This window comes from Microplitis demolitor, chromosome 4, assembly GCF_026212275.2.
Source record: "Microplitis demolitor isolate Queensland-Clemson2020A chromosome 4, iyMicDemo2.1a, whole genome shotgun sequence".
In the NCBI taxonomy this organism is placed as follows: domain Eukaryota; kingdom Metazoa; phylum Arthropoda; class Insecta; order Hymenoptera; family Braconidae; genus Microplitis; species Microplitis demolitor.
The window spans coordinates 20,366,769-20,380,806 of record NC_068548.1 but is presented as its reverse complement, the minus strand read 5'-3'; the positions used below and the strand labels follow the sequence as shown (position 1 = coordinate 20,380,806).

General features: G+C 29.4%; 1 protein-coding gene across 1 annotated transcript in view; it reads right to left on the bottom strand.

Annotated features, from left to right (window-relative positions):
* LOC103568137 (receptor-type tyrosine-protein phosphatase kappa) overlaps positions 1 to 14,038 on the bottom strand; it is a 55,106-nt gene that overhangs the window by 19,129 nt on the left and 21,939 nt on the right. The window contains exon 2 of the mRNA XM_014440900.2: positions 3,259 to 3,380. Coding sequence (XP_014296386.1) covers positions 3,259 to 3,380 — 122 coding nt within the window. The remainder of the gene's footprint in view (positions 1 to 3,258; positions 3,381 to 14,038) is intronic.

The window sequence follows — 14,038 nt, the reverse complement described above, 5'->3', positions numbered from 1 at the left end:
TTATTTAGTCAATCCTCTTGGAGTGAACTTGACTCTAAAGGGTTGATTTTAGTATTAAAACTCTGAATTACACATAAATTTTGGTACTGGAAGGACATCTAGCCAGTACCTGGTTTTACAATGTTAGTAGAAATTGCACTTTATTTACATGCTGTCGAGTAGCATATTTTACAATATGCATGGGAAAAATTTATATATTTACATGTCCTCACAGTATCATACGTTTTAGGCAATTTTTACTAAAAATTTCTCTGCGTGTATAAAATACGACAGGCTTATAATGGGTAGTCGACTGTAAAATTAATAAAAATGAAACCTCTATGTATTTTTTTCATATATTTTTACCAAAGATTTTCATCATTTTCATCAGTTACCTTGTCATAAATGTTGAAGCATCGAAAGGTACTATATATTGATTTCTTGTCTTTGAATGCCAGTTCTATCGACGCGCTACTCTATACTATGTACATATTAACATACATATATGCACATATATTGATATTGACAAAAAAAATAAGATGTCTAAAAGAGAATGAACAAACCAAGAAAAAAAAACAATATCCCCATTATTTATATTCTTGCTGCGTACTATTTGTTTTAATAAAAAAACCTAAAGACAATCAAAGAATCTTTTTCACATGTATGAATTTTTTCACCTAGTGATTTTATACAAAAGACTGCTGGAAATAGTTCAACTGTCGGGCTGCACATATAAATGAGTTTTAACGATATTCTAATATAATTCACCGTTTCAAAGTTTCTGATTTTAAAACTTAGGAAAACAAGTTTCTATGGATTTTTATGACAAATGTACCAACTTGAATATTACAAAACCCAGTATTTCTATGGAATAATCAAAAACATCAAAGTTGACATCCGAGTTCATAATAACTTTCTACTCTTTATTATTATTTGTCAAAATTATTTAAAAGTCAAAAAAAAACTGTTCAATGATCAAAGTTTTTATTATTATTTTATCTTTCATCTTTTTTAAACCCACGCAAACTTTTCTGTGATTTTAATACTAAAATCTTAAATGTATATGTCTATGTGAATATGTAGGTATATATATAGGTATAAAGATGATAATAGTAAGAAAAAGCACGTTCAATGACGACGACAAACAGGCGAGACGGAAAGCCGTTGCTATGAGATTCATGACTCGAATCTGAGCCAAACGAGAAATCGATGTCGACCTCGATACTTCCTCTCTTTTTCCCTTTTGGTGACACTCTAAAAGCATTCTCCTAGGATTATCACTCGGCTTGTCTTCAATCTATATATATATATATATATATGCATCTTATGTTTATCAAACATAGATTTATTTTATGTAGTACCATCTTCACTCTATTGGCATCCACTGGAAATAAATAAAACCTTTCAGTCTTCAATGGTTTACGTTCACTTCAATATTTAACATGTTAGCTCAACTTGCCACATTTAAGTTTATTTGAATGCTTCGAATAGATTCATCATTATAGATTGTATATATGAAGGTATATGTGTATGTAAACTTTTGCATAGACTCGGAGATTCTAGAACTTGTTAAAGCTGCATCAAACTTTACCCAAGTTTCGAAAGCTGTTGGCACATTCGGCATTAAGCGAACAAAACAGAGTGTATTTAATATTCCAATTGTGTACTAAACAAATTATACTTATATATGTACATATATATAAGATCCTTTTGTTTAAATTTACAACTAATAAATTCAATAATAATTCAATTAAACTCGATATTTTTGTATACTTGGCATAGTATTTGCCAACAAAACATTTTGTAGAGGTTCAACTTTCAGCTGTTGATAGTTCGCTAACTGGCATATCACGAATTACTAATGGTTTGCTAACTGGCATCTCACCCGTAAGTTGATAATAGTTTACTAACTACCATTGTACTCTCTCTAGTTACTTACTCACTGTACATTCCAAGGCTATAGATTTTTTTCACGCATCTCAGCATGAAAAGCTTCGAGACAGTGACAAATACTGACCGGATTATTTCTGTCAAATCTCAAATCCATTCATTGAAAAATTTATTGTTCTCTAACCTTAAAAAAATGATTTACAAGAACTTTTGTTAAAGTTCAAATATTTTCCATCAATAATAATTTGTAAAATAAATATATAGGGTGACTGGGCCAGTAAATAAACGGTCGTACTTTTAAATATTTTTATATAAAAGAATGTGTCAAAATTAGAATTCAACTTCTAAAAGTTGTCAATAAAGTATTTTCTCTGTGGAACTATGATTTGAATCTAAGTGATGTAGATAAAATCATGGTGTCCAAAAAGCTCGAAGATTACAGAATCACTTAGTGAATCAGGGCAAGTTTGTGGGAATGACATGTTTGAAATCTTAGTGATTATCAATGGAGGAGACCCTTTTTAGGAGTTTTGAGGAGAAGTTGCGTTTCATCACTTATCACGAAGCAACTTGTCGACCAATACAGGAAATTGATACCATGGCCTTTCCAAGCCGACTTCGACCGAAGTTTCTTTATTTCCTGAGATGTTAGTAGTGTTTGGCCTAAGAGAGGTAGTGGCTTTTGATTCGGCATCCGCACGCAAAAAGATTTTTGATCTGATCATCGATCCAAATGTAAGCCAATAATGAGTTTACGCTCAATATTTCGCTATCATATTACGGTAGAGGGTAGGAATGTTACAAAGCGCGTGTATACCCAAAAAGGCGCGAAAACGGCCTCCCATAAAACGAAGGTGGACTTCCATCTCGATATATTTATTAATTCATCTGCTCCGCATTCACCTCAGATTTAATCCACGTTCACTCTGCAAATTTTTTATATTGTACATTTTTTTGTTGATCCGTTTGTTAAAATAAAAATGAAAATTTATAGTTTAATTTTATAGTAGGCAATATTTTTAAATTTATATAAATTTCATATATTTTGTATGCGTTTATAGTAAGCATTGAATTTCATGCAATTTCCTTTTATAAGATATATATGTATATTTTATTTTCATCTACTAGTTTTTTTTTTTGCGTGTTTTACAGTATATAAAAATATTTTCACGCAATAAATTCTTTGAGGTTTTTATATAAGAGGTAAGCTTAAGTAAAAAACGTAGTAAGAATATAAAAAAAAGAAATACTGTTGGAAAATAAAGTGATAAAAAAATATAATAATAATAATGATATATAGTATAATATAATAATAAAACGTGTATATACAGATGCAGTTTACACATAAAGAAAAGGAGTGAAGTGTAAACAAATGTAAAAAGTACTCACCTGAAATTCAACGCGATATAATACGGGAAACTTTCGGCGTAGTTCACAGAGTTTTGGATACTGCGCAAGAGATGTTGGTGCTGACGGCAAAGTAGTTCCCATATCGCCAAGTTCTTCAGCCGCTGTAACAAAGAGACGAAACTATTAAATAAATAATTATTTAATTTTAATTATAATAAATTATAAGTAAAAAAAATTTCTCGAGTCTCCGGTGTTTGAAGAAAAATTAATGGTTAGATTTAATTATTTTGGCGGGTACATAATTAGGACTTTAAAAATTATTTGTTACAATAAATGAAAAAATGATTATTTACATATAATTTAAAGCGCGTTTCGATAATAAATAAATGCCATGAAAATTTCACGGTCTCACGTTACAATTAGAGAGAATTCAAAGCACCCTGACCCACTTGGCATCGCGCAATAAATACGAATGAGCTTTCACGATCACAAAAAAAAAAAAAAACGAACAAATGATTTTTACGTGATCTATTCATTCGCGATCTGTTTGTAATAAAAAACCGCGAATAAAAAAATTTCAAATCAATAGCGCGATAATTAAACAAAATCTCTGTAAATGAAAAAAATATATAAAAAGTAAAAAAATAAAATATAAAATAGTATGGCCCCAATATTCAAATATTTTTCTTTTTTATTAACTCTTTTTTTTTTTTTTTTTTTTTTTTTTATAATCTGTTTTTGAACGCGAAAGGTGAATGTACTTGCTAAATTTCTACTCGAACGATTTTCAAGTTAAAACATGTGGAAAAAGCATGAACCAAAATAAATATACCAATGCATATACATTTTTTTCTGGTTAACTCTACATTAAATGAAAGAATGAGCAATGAGCAAGAGATATGTCGAAAGTTGTTTGACCTTTTATATTTACAAATCGGTGACTTTGAACTCAGGGTTATGGGAAAACAAAACTGAAAACGTAAAAACCGCCTTGACATAGTTATATTTGTTAGCTTGGGTTTTCTCCAACACGTGTATTCAATCAACAGATTGCTCTCACGTCTAGTGTCGCATACATCATAAGAAATAAATGCTTCAAGCCTAATTACACGACTCAAAAGTCCATTATCTTAATAATTATTACATATGACACATGTTTTTAAACTGTTTTAAAATACTTCAATGATATTGCCTTCTAATTTATCAATAGAATTATTTTAAAATTTTTAACAATTGTTTTTAATTGATTTCTTATAGAAATCTGGCTACTGCATTTGTCCTCATGGTGAATTTTTAAAGAATTTTGTCATAACCTATGTATGTATATACATGGGATATAACCTGGCTTGTGGTCACGATAACGTCTACAATTCCAAATGGATTTGAATGTAACTTAACACACTTCTTTTTTGGGTAAAAATCTAGGTCAGGTTCGAAGATGAGCCAAATCGATTGGTCAGTTCAAAAGTCGTGGGTGTTTGAATTTTTTCAAATTAAAATAAAAAAAAATCGTTTTTTGTCAATTTCTCTCCAAACTTTTGAATTAGAAGCTATAGTTGATTTCTGTGAAATGTGTATGGAAGCTCATGAAATCATCTTTAATTTTCGTTATTTAACTGACAATTTTGACAATTGTTTCAAATAGATCAATGACTGAAAATTTTTGAAAAAATTAAAAAACAAATTTGTTATGGCTTCAACTTGATATTTTTCGAGAAAAAACTTCAAATCACATGACACAAAAAAAATTTGCTATAATAACAAAAATCAAGATTACGCAGCTATTTGTTATGATAGCAAAACTATCTTGGTTATCGCAAAGAAGTGACATTTGTAGTAAGTAAAGTGAAGTTGCTGTTGTAACAAAGGATATGTGTTGAGGAAAAATTTTTTAAATACCCATAGAATTTTGTGCTTCTATTCGGTGAACAATATCATGAAGAATTCATCACGAGTTTTTGATTTTGGACATAAATTGTGGTTGTAAATTATGGCTAAAATATTAAAAGCTATTAATTTTGAAAAATATACGAATATGTCTAAATATAGTTAAAAGCAGGAGCCTTGAAGAAGGGATTTTCTTGACTCAAGAGAATATATCGACGCGATAATATCTTAGGTGAAGTAAAATTTTCTCGAATCAAGAAATCTTTGTAAAACCTAATTTAATATTTAGCGGCAACTTCACTTTACTTACCATAACAAATGTTACTTCGTTGTGTTGACCACGATGGCTTTGTTATCTTAACAAATAACTGCGTAATCTTGACTTTTGTTAAGACAAATTTTTTTTTTCAGTGCACTATGACTTTATGTAAATGAAACTTGGTACATACTACTCAAGTTAATACTTAAATTTGAATAATTTATTTACATTATTATGGTTCAAATTTGACATCATGGATTTTTGATGGTGTTCACTATTATTAAATCATTAAGCAATTCAATAATGAATATATTGCGATAAATCTACTTCCATTTTGGCTGCCGAACGGCCTTTTTTTTTTAAATTGTATTTTTATTTATTATATTTATGTGTGAACAGTTAATGATGTCAATTGTGCACCATAATTTTTCGTTAATCGGCGTTGGGAAAATTCACTCGATTATAGGAGCGCCACCGACCGGAAATGCAACTTTAATGAGGTCGAGAGTTCGGAGGATGTCTTTAAGCTCTCACTGAAAACTCAAAACAACTACTTTGCTGTACTTATACATCAATGCTCCGTTTTCTCGTTTCTCGATTATAAACTTTCGAGTTATTCTCACTTCGCTAAATAGCTAACTTTTTAATGTTAATAAATACAAGTCAACGGCTTACTACTGTAAGTCCGTGTACTGTGCAATGGGATTTATTTATTTTTTACATCTATTGGAAATTGTTTCTGCTTTTTTTAGAAAATGTACAGAGACTTTACCCACTTTGACCGGGAAAGTTTTTTCGTGGCTTTAGAGATTTAATTTTTTTTTGCCATGTCATCATTTTGTTGACTTGATAATGGATTACAGGAATTTGAAAACTGAAAAATGGTCAACTCTGGCAGACTGCTGGAATATCAACACATCGTTTTAAAATGCTCAGAATCAATGAGATTTTGTCAATTTTTTCAAACTTTGGCGATCAATTAAAATGTTCAGATTTTTCAATATTACAAATAAGTATTTTTGTAAGCAAAAATAGGTGTAGCCCAACTTCTAGACCTTCACCAATTTTTGTTAATTGCTTGTTTGAGCCAAGTTGTAAAACCACCAACATTACAAAATTTAAATTTCTGAGCCAGTCACGAGAGTTTGAAACAAAAGAAAAATGAAATAATTAGCAGTCGCTTTAAGGGAATTGGCGGAAAATTTTAAAATTTTCAGTCACATGACACTCGAAAATTTCTATTTTTACTCTAAATCCCACATCTTCTTATTTACTTTTTTTAAAATAATTAAATTAAAATGCCAAAAATTATAATAAAGTGGAACGAAAATATATTTGAATTATCATTGACATTTTTGACGTCTCTAAAATTGTAAAACGTCCCATGCGATATACGCGGAGGAGATTTGAGAACTTTTTCTCCTGTCACGATAAAATATTACTCCTGACAGGATCCCTGTGAGCATACAGGACATATTGAAGTCAGTTTTCTGTCCAGCGACACTGAGGCGCCATTTCACCCATGAATCTCTTTCCCCTATCTCTTTTTATTATATCCTTTGTTTTTCTTATTTTCACTTATTTTATTTTATTTTTATTTTATACATTTCCTCTATTCTCAATTCTCTATTTCTTGCACCAACCTCACACTCAAACAATACTATATATCTATACATACATATATATGTGAACACATGCTGACGACGTATCTTGAGAAGCTGCTTGTTAAGTTCGTTCGCGTTAGCTTCAACAAATATATACGACATATATCCATATCACATCACATACATATATGTACTCTATTCTATACTCGTCTAACTCAATCTAAAAACAAGCCATATATATATATATCGAATACGTACAACTTCTGGCTCATCACAAATTTGATTTTAAGCAGTTGCGTAAATTGAAGCCAAGGTTTTTTGTCAATTATTATTTATTTCTCACTATTAAATAGTTCACTGTTGCATGAAAAATTAACTAATATTTATTTATAAACTTTTATGCGCAGTTTAAATTCTCACTGATAGCATTAATTAAAAATTGTTGTTTAGTTAATTTGAAGACAAATTTAATTTCAAGTTCACTGCGATAAAACGTTTGTAATTTTGTAAAAGTTGTAGTTCGAGAAAAAAAAAAGTAATAGGTCGACAGTAAGAAAAAATGAGTGACGTTAAAATAGTTAAGAGACAAAACGAACAAATGGAAATTAATGAGCTGAAGAAAGTCGGACAGTTGAGACATCTATATAATTTTCAAAGTTGGCGAAGCCATATTCTCTGTACACAAGCTAGCGCTTCGGTCTCGTCTCTATACTACTTTTCTTGGCCTCAAGTATTTAAGTGTATATAACGGCTGCATGTAACAGTATTGTACAACGCTACATACTCTGTACCAGCAGCATCCTCAACACGCTCGGGGCTGTAATTTCTCGTGGGTTGGGGTTGTGGTTACGCAATAACAGACGCTGGTTCATGCTTCATGCTGAGCTTCATCTCCAATTTCGTTCTATAATTTTATTACTTTATCTTATAGTCATTTATCTAATTAATTTTATTGGTTATTATCATTTATTATATTTGAATAGAACTTCATTTTTTTTTGTTATTTTAATCCTTCATTTTAGGCGTTTATATTAATGTTTACAAATGAATTTAATTGACATAAGTTACGTTGACAGTTAAATAGAAAATGGTTAAAATAATAATAATAACAATTTTTTGATATGTTAAATTTAAATTTTTGAACTTCCCGCTAAAAAAATTGAAAATTTTCAAAAAAAGAGAAGTTATTGGTTTCGATCTGATTTTCGAAAATTGACTTTTCAATAGACATCGACGTTTTGAGGTGCTAGAAAACTAATTTGATTGATTTCGAGATTATATAGAGTGTATGTATGTAAATATTCTGTGACTTTTGAACACTCGAAATTAATTCCAAAATCTATTCAGCTCTAAAACTTTACAAGCCGCGTCAAATGTAACCTAAACCATCAAAATCAGTTCATTTGTTTAAAAAAAATCGTTTTCGAAGAATTTTCGAAAAAGTATTTTTTATAATAAAATCCAAATTGTTGAACTAATTAATGACATTTTTTTTTAAATGTCACCTTGAACGTCAAAATCGGTGCATTATTTCCAAAGATTTGCTGATATAAAATAAAAAAAAAAACATTACTATTTTTGAGCTTGAAGAGCTCAAAAATGTATTAACAATAGTAATTTGAGCTCAAGAGTTCAAAAATAGTGGCAGGTTTTAGAACCGACGCGCAGGACCAGGCGGTCTCTAGATTTTTTATTTTTAATTGACAAATCTCAATGTTAATGACAAAAAAAATTTCTATACAAATTGAAATTCGTAAAAGTCGATGATTGGAAAAAAATTAATTTTATTGACATTGACAATTTTATAATAGTCTGCTAAAGATTTGGAGATATATTTAACTTTGATAAAAAATCAACGACAAATCCCGAGCAATTTTATGGATACAATTACGGACGGACTAATAAAAATACAAATGAAAGGAAAGTACAGTTGATCGAACTAAGATTTGATTTTCTTGAATCAACATCGACTCGTATCGGTAGAACGTTATCTAAGTCCAACCATCGTTGGCTAAACAACTTATGCCGACATTCGGGGCGAAGTAGAGGCAAATAAAGTTTCCAAGGATATCGAGTTTCTTTTTTTATTTTTTCTTTAATTTTGTTAAATGTATTGAGCAGAAAATTGAATAAAGCCATGCCCGACCGTAAATATAATAAATTTTTTCGAAGGATTTTATAGATATTGCAAGTATGCAAGAGTAGATAGGAAATATATTAATCATGACGCATAACATTACATGGTGCTTTGAAATTCGATACTGCAAATATCCATGTATATATATCAAAAATATCACTTTATGTGACATTTTTATTTTACATACTTTATTGTAATTTAATATTATCTATTGGTTATTTATTTCTGTATAAATAATGTATTAACAAAATATAAATTGAATTTCGTAAGGAAATTTTATTACTTTGATGTTGATATACTTTTATATAGATGAAAAATTTCATTATTAAATAATTTAACAAATTTATTGCAGTTTTTAAGAAAAATATTGAGTGATCCGTTTTGCTTCTCTTACATTTTTTTCAAAAAATTGAGGGGTCTATTTTTCTTCACAAAACAAATATATAAATTTCTTTTACTTTCGAAAATATTAATCTGATTGCTGACTTTACTGTTAATTAATTTTTAATTGAAATTAATTGTCAATATTAAAAATATACACTGTGAAAAATTTACGGAGTGAAATTCCCTCCGACGGTGAGTTTTGAAAAATATTAATTATAATAAAAATTGCTAATCTATAGTGAGGTTAGTTTTTCTATATTTTGAGATTTATATTGACTATGGAAATAATTACGAGCTCTCTTTTCATATTCTGTAAACATGAATAAGTGAAATATCTTAATATTCACTAATTCTAAGTGCACCGTGAAAAATTTCCATTAAATTTTACTATGGGTGCATTGTAACCCCGGACCATAAGGAAACTGGTACAAAATTTACAAGTGTCCCATAGTAAACGTATGCGCATAGGTCCCAATCGTGTCATCTGCGCATACCATTTACTATGGGACACTTGTAAATTTTGTACCAGTTTCCTTATGGTCCGGGGTTACAATGCGCCCATAGTAAAATTTTTTGGAAATTTTTCACAGTGTGCCGATCGAACCACTTTTTAAAACAAGTGGTTCGGTTTGCACTTAAAATTAGTGAATTTTCATCTATTTTACTTATTCATGTTTATAGAGTATAGGGTAAAAGTATCATTTGTGGCCACTGTTCAATTTTAGGACATTTAATAATTTATTTAAATTCATGAAAAAGTATAAAATACAATTTTCATTTTCAAAGTGGAGTAAAAGTATCTTTGAACATATTTAAAAAATTAATTATGGCATTGCATCTTTTGAAAATTGTTTCATTAAAATTTTCTAAGTGTCTAAAACTGGCTCTAAAGTTACAAAAACAGTACCTCTACTCTATTCCCGTGAAAGAATTTTTAAAAATTATAAGCAGCTGACAATAAAAATTTCCACGCTTATGTCGATCTATTTTATTTAAAAAAAAAAAAAAAAAAAAAAAAAATCATATCATTTCACAAAATCAATTAACGAATTTCGTTTAAACGGATGTGTATTAATAACAAATCATTTCAAATGTAATAAAAAAAGATCGATAAGAAAAAACTACAACGTAATAGACTTTTCGATATATTAAGCCGTATTGCAAAGTGATGAGCGAAAAAATATAGTGGAACGCAGCGAAGTGAAAAGTGCGAGTTATTTAAGAAATTGGCAAGTATGTTGAAGTGGATAATTATATTTGTTAATATAAATCTTAATTATGTAGAAACATGTCCTAAAGCTTGTGATAAATATACATACAGACCGTACATGGAACGGATTAAATATTTGGCGAAATTGCCGAATTCAAAAAAACTAAACAATCTTTCGCTTATTGGGACTCACTCATCGCTGTCGTACAAAACGGACTTGAAAGAATTACAAACTCAAGATTTAAACCTTCAACAACAATTGAAGTACGGTGTTAGAGTTTTGGATATTGGTGTCCGTCCAAAAAAAAATTTATTTGAAGTAGATTTTTATTATAATCAACTGCATTTGGAAAATAAATTCAAAACTATTTTGCACGAAATAGATGACTTTCTTGATGATAATCCAAGTGAATTCATAATATTATTTATAAGTCAAATAAATAAAAAGTCACTTGATAAATCACATCGATGTAATAATTGTAAAATTATAAAACATTATATGCTAAAGATTAGGGGTGGAAAGCGGCTAGTAACTAATTGGGCACTCAACGACCCTATTGGAATGTATCGCGGGAAAATATTACTTGCAAGCTTCGACAAATCATTTCAGAGATGTACTTTTGATCTTAGAAAGGAATGTATGTTTCAAAACGACGATAAAATACCACGAAAATCATTAAATTATAATACTAAGTGGATGTATATCAGTCATTTAATGAGCGAAAGCTACTCAAGATATTTTGAATGTTATATTAATGATATCAGCTTCGATGACGGTAAACACTGCCGCGATGCGATTGCCAAAGATGGTGGATATGAAAATAATGATCACTGTATTTATCCAATTAATTATCTGATGGCCGAAGCTTTTGAAAATCCACGTGAAGTGTTGACGATAGTTATAGCTGATTATGTTACTCAAGAATTAATCGATTCTATTAATGACAGTAATTTTGAAAACTCGTCGTGGCGAGGTGGGTGGGAGTAATTGTCCCAGTACGCAGTTGTAATTATCTATTTTTTTCAATCATACGATTGCGCGCTTCAAACGCCACCATTGTTGCCTTAAATTTTTTTAATGACCTACTCAAGATAATCATATCTACTCTATATATAAACTGTAATAAAACTACGAATGAACGTCCAAAGAGAATAACTATAATTATACGGCTGATAATGCTTTTCGTTGAATTCAAAAAATAGACTTTCGAAAAATAAATTTAAATTTCGATTATTAGACTTTTATATCAGATATATTGCACGTGAAAAGTATACTACTATTTGAATTAGTAACATACACAGTTAGAAATTTTGTGTATTTGTGTTAAAAAATTATTTGGTTAAATTTTTTGTGTTGATTTTTAACACAGAAATCTGTTAATTCAACACAACTCGTTTGTGTTATTTTACTTTAACATCTTTTTTATGTTAAATCATTAGAAAATATAGAATGTAAGACATTTCTTGTGTTATTCGAAAATTCACACAAAATTTGTGTTGTTTGACTAAACGTTCCCGCGCAATTATTTATTACTATAACCAAGCAAAGTATTTTAGCAGAATTGTTTGCAGGGAAATTTGGATTATAATTTATTTACAATTAAATATATACATTTTACAATTAAACTTAGATAACTTTGATATCTTTTTGAAGCGGTTCAATTGTTCGCTAAATTGACATAAGTTCTACTAAGGGTAGATCAGTATACTTGAGTTGATTAGGTTGTGTGCTTATGTTTATTAGTTGATTTTAACACGAAAAATGTGTTAAATTTACACAAATGTTCCGTTAAATGTACACAAATTTTATGTCAAAAGAACAGATTTTATGTGTTCAATTTTATTTAACATAAAATTTGTGTTAAAGATCAACACAAACGCAATGTGTTGCATTAACACAAAAATCTGTGCAGACCGTTTGCAACACACGATTTGTGTTGAATTTAACACAAAATTTCTAACTGTATACTTTTCACTAATAAACAGTGAATAGTCACTATTTTCACTATTTGAAATTCAAAAGAGTAGAGCAAACGAAAAATCGATCGCTGTATCACAAATTACAACATGAAAGTTTAAAGTATGCACTTTTAGATTTTAAAAATTATTTTTTTAATTATATCTAAAATACTAGTTCGAATTTCTTCAGTTTATGAATACAATAATCAATTAATATAAGAAAAAAAATGGGTTTATTACTTCTTTTAAATGATTCATAGAATACTTTTGAACACCGTCCTTACTTTACTTTGCTCTATACTTTATTTTAGTCAGTCAAATATAAGTATAGCGTTGCGTCAATGTAATAAATAAAAAACAATTATGTTTTAAAAATAATAAAAATCATTTGATAAGTAAAGCACTCGTCCATCTACTTATTTTAGAACATTATTGAAGAATAAACCAGTGACGAGTGAGTAACGCAAGTGAAAAACAATAAAAAAAACCAATTGTTTTTTTGAAAATGTTCAATATGTTTAAGTGGCTGATATTTTTTATGGTGTTATATTATGTTACATTGAATCACTTAATAGAAACATGTTCTAAAACCTGTAAAACATTTATATATAAACCGTATATACAGCGGGATAAGTACTTAGCGCAATTACCGGATTCAAAAAAACTAAATGATATCGCGCTTATTGGGACTCATTCATCGATGTCATACAAAATGCAGAAAAAAGATTTGCGAACTCAAGAATTAAACCTCGCACAACAATTGAAGTACGGTGTTAGAGTTTTGGACATTATCGTTTGGCCAAAAGAAAATTTGTTTAAAATTTATGATGAGCATAATTTATTTCTTGACACTGAATTCTCTGACGTTCTCAGAGAAATAGTTATCTTTCTTGATAACAATCCTGGTGAATTTATAATAATATTCTTACATCAGACAAATCCTGTGCTTTTTAAAACTAGGCCTGATCATAGCAACTGTGAAATAATTGATTACCATATTTCAAATATTTGGGGTGGGTGGCGACTAGTAAAAGATTGGTCACTCTCTGATCCCATTGAAAAGTATCGCGACAAAATATTGCTAGCAAGTGCCGACGGATCTTTTTTAGGATGTACTTTCAATATCAAAAATCATTGTCATATTCAAAATGACCGTAGCTTAATACGGAATCATCCGCATGATGCAGTTTTTCAACATGACAAATTAAATTATATCGTCCAATCAATAAGAGCCAGCGATTCTACACGTTACAAATGTTACATCAATGACATTAGCTTTGATGACTTAGTACACGATCGGCGTACTATCGCAAAAGATGCTGGATATGAATACAAGGGGAATTGTCTCTTTCCAATAAATGATATAATGACTAGACATT